This window comes from Vicia villosa, unplaced genomic scaffold (genome assembly GCF_029867415.1).
Source record: "Vicia villosa cultivar HV-30 ecotype Madison, WI unplaced genomic scaffold, Vvil1.0 ctg.000247F_1_1_4_unsc, whole genome shotgun sequence".
In the NCBI taxonomy this organism is placed as follows: domain Eukaryota; kingdom Viridiplantae; phylum Streptophyta; class Magnoliopsida; order Fabales; family Fabaceae; genus Vicia; species Vicia villosa.
In genome coordinates this window covers 107,409-118,386 of record NW_026705101.1, presented here as the reverse complement: position 1 = coordinate 118,386, position 10,978 = coordinate 107,409, and the positions used below count along the sequence as shown (strand labels likewise).

General features: G+C 33.3%; 1 protein-coding gene across 1 annotated transcript; it reads right to left on the bottom strand.

Annotated features, from left to right (window-relative positions):
• Positions 1–8,007: 8,007 nt before the first annotated feature.
• Positions 8,008–8,475, bottom strand: LOC131625867 (secreted RxLR effector protein 161-like). Its single transcript, XM_058896698.1, has one exon. The coding sequence runs from the start codon at positions 8,473–8,475 to the stop codon at positions 8,008–8,010; it is 468 nt and encodes a 155-aa protein (XP_058752681.1).
• Positions 8,476–10,978: the final 2,503 nt, after the last annotated feature.

The window sequence follows — 10,978 nt, the reverse complement described above, 5'->3', positions numbered from 1 at the left end:
AGTGTAGTTTTGGATCTCTTGAATCGTTCCCCTACGCTTTTTGCTCTAAATTGCGCTCCATCATCATGTAATTACGATTTATGTTTTTTTAGGGTTTTCTGTTAAGTTAGATTTAGAGGACTTGAGGAAAACGAAGGTGAGATGTAGAAAGAGGGAGGAGATACAAATCTTATGGCAGTGGTTTGATGTTGGCTGGACCTCCTTCGCTGCTAGAGGCGATTTTGACGTGGCAAAGCTGTAAACAAAATACAAGAGAGAGAAGATGAGATGAGGAGGAGTATGATGGATGTGAGGGCAAGCTGAAGAGTCATGTAAGGGAAACACACCGTTTTGCTCACTTTTCAGTCTTTTTTCCTTTATTTTATTTTTTCCTAAGTGTTAGTTTGGTTTGAGCTTCAAACCCACATAACTGCTACATACACCTCCATATGCATTTTGTTGATTAGAAAATAACATGGGCTTAGAACCAAGCCCACACGCCCCAGCTTCACCTTGTTTGTATTTGTTTTGCTGCTTTTTGTTCCAGAATGAGCTAATTGGGTTTACCTATAGTCCAGATGCCCCAACTTCATTTCTGATTTCAAACATACCTTTTACTGACAACATCCCAGGCCTGCATTGTATTTTTTGGATATTTTTTTTCTTCATAAAATGATAATACCATGAAAATAATGCTTTAGACATTTTTTGCTTGATCAAGATGTTAATTAATCTTTTCACAAAAATGCTAAAAAATAGTAGAATTAGTGTTAATTCATTTTAATTAGAATTTGATTAGAATAAATGCAAATCTCTTAATCTTTTAGCACCATAATTTTTTACCACACTTTTTTACCACATTTTGCCTCATTTTTTTGACATTACTTTAGTGTCAATTTTAGGTTAGTCTTGCATTAGCTTGGTAATTAGTTTTTGTGTATGGTTTGTATGCTTGTATGAATTTAATTTTTATGGTTTGTATGCTTGTATGAATTTAAATAGTATGGTTTGTATGTATATGTATGAATTTTATTTCTTTACATTATTGTATGTTTTATGGTTCCATCCCCCATTGTGGGTAAAATGTCCCCCATTTCCATGAAAGTGTAATTCATCCCCTCTTGGTGGGTAAAATGCTCCCCTATTCCATGGGTATGTAATAGTGTAGGACTTTACTTTGCTTTATCGTTTCCTTTGCATGTTTATAAATAAGATAAAACAAAAACAACCTAAAAACAACTTTTTTCAAAAGATATAAACAAACTTGATCCAACGTCAAGTTTTAAATATAAATTAATTGAACATACCACACGCGAATGCTTGGTCCAACACCAAGTACTTCATCCCACTGTATTTCATACAATTGAACTGAAAAAATAAATCAAAACAAAAACACTTGACCTACCATCAAGTTGCCTTTTCAAACTCATTTTCATAATAAATTAAATGAAAAAAGGATGATGTGTACATACTTGTCCATGTTATCTCGCAAGTACTTGGGCTGCCCGCCGTTCTAAGCTTGTGGTCAAACATTTTTCGTCCATTCAAAACACTTAATATTAAAGGAGTTTAATTCGGTCCTCCTGGGATGAAAAAGGAGAGGTCTGGATGCACTTGTCCTTTTAGATTCCCGAGTGTTCTGATTATCGACCGTATTATGGTTAGATATTTATCTCCCTCCAAGAACCACTGATTAAACTCACCACACAAATTTCATAAACAAACTTTTTTTTAGGATGAAAAAGGAGAGGTCTGGATTCAGTTGTCCTTTCAGCTTCTCAAGTACTTGAATTGTAATCCGTACCCTGGCTTGTGGTTAGATACTTGTCTCCCATATTAAAATTAATCACAACTCATCAAACCTTATTTTTCGGCCTTAGGGAATGCACGGCCTTTTCAAAAAGAACATGTTATATCCGTTCTACCGCAATACATGAAACACATAAGTCTCTAAGCGCGAGCGCTAAAGTCTAACTGCTAGAACGCGAACGTTAACATCGTCTACTAAAAAAAACCAACAAATACTTATTTTCTATCCCACAAACTACGAGGCTCTGATTTTCTTATTTCAGTATGAGGATACGTAGGCACAAGATTCTGAAATCTTGGCGATCACACTAACTAAAAACTTGTGTTTTCCCCTTAAGTAAATCCATCACTAAATCAATAATCGTGAGTAACCTTTAGATAACAACACCCTTACACGCAAAACAATCAAAACGGTCTGTGTTGAGTACAATGAATATAAGGGGGTGCTAATACCTTCCCTTTGCATAATCGACTCCCGAAAATGAATTTAGTTGCGAGATCATTTTCTCTCACTTTTAGGGGTTTTCTCGATATTTTTCCTTTCCTTTGGAATAAATAAAGTTTGGTGACGACTGTGTATTTTTTCACGGTGCGACAACATCTTCCTAAATAAATCCCACTTCTGGGACCATATTCCTATTTAGTACATAATTCTCCTTAATTGCAGACATTTTAGTAGCACTTTTCTTCCCTGCTGACTTCTTCTTCTTTAGCACATCCCATTTCTTCTTAGAGGTTTTTATCTTCTTGCTTGGTGTGGAGGAATTTTTGGTATTGTTCTTCTTGTGTTTCAAGGATGATTTCTTTTTCTCAACCTTTTTCTTAGATCTTTTAGCAGAAATTATTGGGGTCTCAGTAACATTAACAACTAGGATTACATCATCAATATTATGAATAATCTTGTTATTCACATTTGTGTAACATCATTCTATATTTGAACTTCTTCAAGATTTTCATTTATGTCTGAGACATCTTGTTCAACATCATCCTGGGTTGGAGCCTCAATCTCCAACATGTCCTTTAGATTATCATTGACATCTGTTGGAACATCTTCAGTGGTAATATAAACTTCATTGTTAATATCAATATTATGATTGTCTTCTTGTGTTACATCTTGACTAATGCCTTCTTTTCTTGCCTCTGGTTCATCCATTTGGTTACTTCTTCAACCTCTTCACCTTCCTCTTCACTCGCATAAGAACTAACATCTTCATCATTAATTTCTTCAAATCCATTCTCTTCTGGCTCATTATCTTTTATATGAGGAATGCCACCAACATTGTTACTGACATCCTTGTTTCCATCATCTTTATTGGAACCAAGTGCTTCCTCACTAGACTTATCATCTTCTGACACATTTTTATTCAGGATGTTTTCAATATAAATATCCACAGAAGGATTATCTATAGTTTTCTCTAGAATAAGTTTCTAACCTAGAATCTTATCAATATTGTCCTGGTTTAAAATGTTATCTCATGCATTCATAATTTCTAGGGTTTGAGTAATGTGGTCAAATTTAATACCCACAAAATCCTCAGCCTTATTACTAGGTTTGGGTGCTACATAAACTATCTTATGAACAAACACATTTGTAGGAGAACTTACTTTGGGAGGTTCAGAAGTTTTAGAAGACTTACCTTTTCTAGTGTTACGAAGCACGACTTAGAGTGGAACAACTTCCAGGACATAATTTGATAGTTGTGTCAAGCTTTCGCCTGAAGATCTATGGGCTCCTTGGTGTCTTTCAGAACCTTTTCGACATTTTCCATGCCTTTCCCTATTCGATCATACATGGTTAGAGGAATGTGATCACTCATCTTCTTACGCTTCTTCTTCCTAATCTCCTTGGGTTGTTCAATTGGGGATAGACATCCAGCCTGACCACCAGCCATCCCTCCAATCACAACACCTTTCATTTTAACTCCATGCACCATTACTACAAAATGCGTAAACAACAACGCCCTAGTCACCATGGTTCTTCCAAACACCGTGGTGACATCTCTAAACTCATGCGCCAATATTTTTTTATTTTTTAATTAAAATTTTTTAGGATATAATAATGGTTTATGACCTTACCGTGGTGATACAATTAAGCTTTCGTGAATTCTAACCTCACCGCCCTCAATTATTTTATTCCTTTAACGTGAATTCACACACACACACACTCACACACACACACACACACACACACACACACACACACACACACACACACACACACACACACACACACACACACACACACACATATATATATATCACTACGGTTGGTAATGACAACTGTTGTGAAATTCTTTACTCATATATAAGCGAATTAACTCTCGCTTCTTGACAGTATCGCCGTATCGTTTTCAGCTAAATCCTAGCATATATTTTTTCTCTTTTTCTTCATCATTAGGTTTCCTATTCTACTGTATATCCATAAATCTTATTCTTCATACATAAATGTATTCTTCTTCTTCTTCTTTATTCTCTCGTTTTCGTGTATGTTGTTGTTATGTTTCATATGATTTTCAACTTGATAGATAGTTTATGTTTTTTTTTTTATTGTTGTATGTTATTGTTGATAAATGTAGATAAATATTTGTTGACATGATTTTCATATTATTTACTTTGATTTCACATGTTTTGTTTTTGCTTGTTTTTGTTGTTGACAAATATTTTTCCACATTCTCTCTTCTTCATGTATGTTGTTGTTATGTTGATAAATTCTGTTGGATTCACTATTACAAATAACGCTTTTCACGACGAAGCTTTCACGCCATCTTGAAAAAACAGAGGTTTTATTTCAAGGCGCGCCATATATATATATATATATATATATATATATATATATATATATATATATATATATATATATATATATATATATATTAAAAAAAACTTGTTGCCTCGATTCAGGACATGCTTCGAATTCCAGCTAATGCACTTTATGTTTTTATTTGTTAATAACTGTAAAATAAGTGATTTAACCCTTCGGTTTTTTTGATAACCAAGGGATAAAATAATCAGATTTTACTATAAAACACTCGCTGAATCGATTTCATCCTAATGCTATCTTATTTGTAGTCGATCCACCGTAAATGCATCATTTTTTAGGATGGATTGCAAAACAAAAAAACAATGATCTTCTATCTTGAACAAAATATTTTTTTAATTTTTGTAATCAATCTCAAACAGTGGTGTTGATGTTGTTGTTTAAGGTTTTGAACAACTATGATTTATTCCTAAAAGTCTATACTGATGGATTGCAAGTGCCGAAAAACATTTTCCAATTTTTGGAACAAACATCTAATTAAAAGTTGGATGCATTCAAAGAATGCAAATTGTATACGCTAGTGAAGACAATGGTAATGATAGCATCAACAATTAATCTTGGTGAAGGAAGGTCTGTCATTCAAGTGCAGATCTCTAGCATCTTGTATGGGACCTGTGCATATTATATTTTTATTATTTTGGGTAAACAATCTTGATATTATGCGAAGAGTTATTGCATACAATATATTTTTGATATTCTAGGTAAACAATGTAACCATTTTAAGAAAATACTCTAACCCCTCAGTTATTTTAAAAACCGAGATGATAGTTAAGTGTTTTTCCCACTATTTTCAATCAATGACCTTAAACAAATCTTTGCCGTCCATATAAAGGTTATCAATGCTTAAGAATCCACCATTAGTGACCCGCGTAAAACCTAAGAGACTTCCATTATATAATTTCTCTTACGATATTGGAAATCTAAATGAAACATATGAAGCACTTGAAAACTAAGGAAACTTGGAAAAATTCTCTACAATGGATTGCAGGAGCAGAAAATCATTTGGGTTCAAGATTTGTTCTATTAAGTTTTTATTTGTATCAAAAATATTTTTGATTATTGATATTAATTATCTTACCCTTTTTTTTACCAGAAACAAATACATGCAAGATTCGTAGAGAATATCCTTTAACAATCCATTTTGTTTTGTTTTGAGAAATGAGTTTCCCAGTATTTAATCTTGCCCAGAATATCAAGAAATTGAAGATCCAACATATGATCTTCATGGAGAATTAATGTAATATTCTGGGTAATTACTATAACGAGTTTTATTAAAAAATGTAATATTATGGTAAATACTATAACAAGATTTAATAAAAAAACTAAAGACACTTCGGTTTTTATGATAAACCGATATAAAAAAGGCGATAGTTTTTGTAAATAATGAAAGTGCATAAACTGGGGTTCGAACCCATACGATAATAAACCTTTACCTCGGTGTTTTAATTACCGAGGTGATTAGAAATTACTTTTTATGACGACCTTATTTATCTTGCTTCTATTGCCGAGGTAAAACACATTTTGCGTGCGATGTTAGAAGCGTTGTTTGTAGTAGTGATTACAATGTCATGCTAGTTTATGTTAACATGCTGTTTTTTTATGGTGTTTGTAGGATTCAAAGTCACATAGTATGGCTGTGGTTCACATGATGGTTTATGGTTCACAAAGTATGAGAAAAAAATACAAGGAGGATGGAGATATTCATCCTCCTTGTATTTTTTTTAATAGTAACTTAAGTAGATCAACTTCAACTTCATTATGAGACATTCATTTTTTCAATTAAAGGTATGTATGTTGTTGATAAATGTTATTTATGTTCTTGTTGTTGTTGTTGTTGATGATGTTGTTTTATGGTTTTTGTTAATAAATGGTTTTTCATTTGCAACTAGAAAGTGGTTATGGTTCTTTGCTTATCACTTAAAGCTTTGATAAATAGTTAGTTATTAAGTTAAGTAGATCTATGTTAATTAATTGATGTTTTTGTTGATAAATGTTGTTAGTGAGTTTATTATATCATATGTGATTTCTTGTTTCACTAACCCTTCATTGAACTTGCATTCTTTTAAATAGATTTTTGAGATAATGATTAAAAAATTAAATTATTAATCAACTTAGACGATCCAATATTTTTTTAAAATTGCATGCATCTTGTAAATCATAATTTTCCCTTTAGCGTATATAATTTCATTCAATGACACAAATTCTTCAAAACAATATTGATAAATGGATGCCAATATGTGTCTTTCACATAAATCTTGATGTTTGAAAAATAAACTAGAAAAGAAGAGGAAATCACATTTTGTGTGAAAGACTCAGACTGACATTCATTCATCAACATTACTTTGAAGAATTTGGGATTGAATCAAATCCTATAGGCTAAAGAGGAAATCATGATTTACAAGAGGAATGCAATTTAAAAAACATTGGATCGTCAATTTTTTCAAGAATAATTAAATTTTTTCTGATTATCATCTCAAAAATCTATTTGAATGGTTGTATATGGTTAATGAGGGGCATGGAAAAACAAACAGTCCAATATTGTATAATAAACTCTTACATATACCACAATGGTTGGAACTTATAACCATGGTGAATTTTTTTTATGTGCTTTAATTTTGGTTGTAGTTGGGTATCAACCCATGACACCATATTTATGACAACGGTTGTTTACGTCAACTATTGTGATATATATTGCGTTACATAGTTTATCACAACAGTCGTGCGCCCATGGTTAAAACAACGAAATTACAACCACATGCTACTTGAAAATAGTATGTCACGCATTATGGTATCCCTTTTCCAACCGTTGTGAAAGGGGTTTTCTGTAGTAGTGCACATTGACTAAAACATTGGCTTCCCTGGATGATTTCTTTAGTTTCTTTACACTTTTATTTTCTTTTCCAAATGTGTTGGTACCTTGACGTATTCCTACCATTTTGCAAATTTTTTTGGTTGAAGATGAATATTTAGACAGAGGGTTGGAGAGAGTAGTTGGTTGTTAAGAGAAGATGAATGAGGATAAATGAGAGTGAAACGGGAAAAATAACGTATTTGACAGAGGGTTGGAGAGAGTAGTTGGTTGTTAAGAGAAGATGAATGAGGATAAATGAGAATTTTTAGTACTCTCATTGGTCCAGACAAGATTCTTCACACGCTTCTTAAAAGGACAAGATGTCGACCCATTTACTCTTTAGCCACCTTAACATTAATTGCTAAAAATCATCCATCACACACAAGCCTAAAGCACTTCTTAATTTTTCAAATTATGTATCATCCAAGGACTTAGTAAAAATACCCGTAAGTTGTTTTTCTGTTGATATATGATCCAAAGTAATGACCTTATCTTCTACAAGTTCTCTGATAAAGTGATGGCATTTATAAATGTGCCTAGTAGGACTAGGCTAAACTGGATTCTTGGAAATGTTAATAGTTCTCACGTTGTCACAGTGTAATGGCATAACATCTTTACTAACATTGTACTCTTTCAACATTTGCTTCATCCACAAGAGGTGAGCACAACTTCTTCCAACAATAATGTATTCAACTTCAGTAGTGGATAGTGAAGCACCATTTTTCTTTTTGCTAAACCATAAAATGAGATTGTTTCTCAAGAAGAAAAACCCGCCTGAGGTAGTTTTTCTATCTTTAGCATTACCTTCCCAATCAACATCACAATATTCAACTAGAATGGAATTAGTATCATAGGAGTACATGATCCCACATCCACGAGTTTCTTTTATATACTTGATCATTCTTTTGGCTTGTATGAGATTGATCATTTTAGGATTGGCTTGATAGAGAGCACAAACACCAACACAGAAGGTGATGTTAGGATGACTAGCAGTGAGATACAATATACTTCTAATCATACTTCTATAGAGACTTTAATCAACGGCCACTCCTTGATCATCTTTAGTAAGTTTGACATTAGTGGCAACATGAGTACGTTTAAGCCTAGCATTTTTAAGGCCAAGCTTATTGACACTATTCTTAGCATACTTTCTTTGGGACACAAAGAAGCCATATTTCATATGCTTAACTTGGAAACCAAGAATGTAAGTAGGCTCTCCTACCAAGCTTATTTTGAACTCTGATTGCATTTGTTGAACAAAATGTTCTACCATATTGCTTGAGATTCCTCCAAATACAATATCATCCACATATATTTATGCTATCACAAGTTTTCCTTTTTCTTTCTTGACAAAAATAGTTTTGTCAATTCCTCCTCTCATATAACCATTACTAGTGAGAAACTCATTGAGTCGGTCATACAAGATCTATGAGCTTGTTTCGCCCACATAATGAGAAACTCATTGAGTCATTCATACAAGATCTATGAGCTTGTACACATGACATGGTGAACAAGGATCAATGAAACCTTTGGGTTCTTCAACATAGACTTCTTCAATTAAAAATCCATTCAAGAAGGGACTTTTAACATCCATTTGATACAATTAGAATTTTAGAAGACATTATATTCCAAGCAACAATCTTATAGCTTCCAGGCGAACAATATGAGAAAAGGTTTCATCAAAATCTACCCCTCTGTTTGGGTGTAACCTTGAGCTACCAGACGGGCCTTTCTTCCCAAGACATTACCATTCTCGTGTGACTTGTTTTTGTAGACCCACTTGGTTTCAATATTGTTTGCAGAGTTGGGTCTAAGGACTAAATCCCAAAATTTATTTCTTTCATAATGTCCAAGTTCTTTTTGTATGGAATTTATCCAGTATTCATCCTTGAGGGCTTCCTTGACTTTCTCGAGCTCAATTTTAGAGATAAAACACATGTTTTCAATCACTTCCTTCGATCTGGTGATGACTACTTCATTTAGATCCCTAATTACGTTTTCTATGGGATGATATTTATAAATTATTGTGGATGGCTCTTTGTTAATAGGAACATTATACTTTACACCTTATGAGTTTTCACCGTCAAGTGGCAAAAATATGTTTGTACCTTTTTTTGATGCATTTAGTGTGAGATTATGCTCTAGAGTAGTGAACTCTTCCTCTTCTTCACTGACATTACCGTGTTGCATGTCATCAACATTAACATTGATAGGTGTTGAATTTTATTCTTACGTTCAATAATCCTATTTCGTTAAAGAGTGATGGGGACTGAAACCTCATGATATATACCTTTAGATGAATAAAATTCAGAGAAATTAGAGTTCTCGAATTCCCTTCCATTATTACTACGAATTCGAATAATCTCACTAATTTTTTCCCTTTCTCGCATTGTAAGCATTGTCATAGGGTTTCAAAAGTGGTAAACATGTCTGATTTTTATCCAAGAAAGGAAACCTGAGTGTATCTTGAGAATTTATCAACACACACAAATACATGTATTCTTCCACATAGGCTTTCCATTTGCACGGGTCCCATGAGATCCATGTGCAGTAGCTCAAGTACTCAAGAGGTGGTAAGATGTTAAACCATTTTATGTGACATCTTGGTCTGTTTACCTATCTAACAGACTCCGCAAATTTCCCCTTTTTCAAACTTGAGATTAATAACACCAATGATGGCCAAGTTTTCTGTCCCATAATTGATTTTTTTCCATCTTGGAGATCATACAAGCTTGAAGTTAATCCTTTGCTTGAGAATAACACATATAGAAATTATATGATGATCTGGTACCATTCATTATTGGTTCTAGATATTTGTTAGGCATTTGGAACAGTTGAAATTGACATATAATTATTGATCACACTGTTGGCTAATGTTTATGAGGTTATTGTTAGACCATCAACAAGAAGAACATCATCTAGACTAGGGAGGCTTAGGTAATCCAGCTTTCCCTTTCCAATGTGTTTTCCTTTAGCTCCATCAATAAAAGTAACATAGATATTGGAGTAAAACATTAGATCTTTCAAATAATTATTTTTTCCTGTCATGTGTCTGAAACAACCACTGTTAAAATACCGATCTTCACGAGAGGAAGCTCATAAGGAAGTGTAGGTTCTGTGACTTCTAGTTTCTTCTTTGGCTTTCCATACTCATTGAGGGTGAATGTCTTTTGAAATGTTTCACATGGGACGATGCTAATACAAGTAGTATAGTCTAGCATATAGTTTGTAACAAAAATGTTTTATATGCCTTTGTTGACCTAAGTAGTGACACACCCATGTAGCTTTGGTGTAGAAATTAGTGTTCTAGTAATGATGTCGTACAAGATGTTGAGACATATAGTTTGATATGATAAACTCAGTCTTGTTTCAGAACCAAAATTTAGCATACGCACGAATTCGGTTATACCTTCGAGTTTGGAGTTCAAGTGGACAACTTCCTCCTTTAATTTGGAAATGGTGGTAGTAAGATTTGCTTTTTCTTGAAGTAAAACATTAATTTCTCCTATTTGTTTTTCACC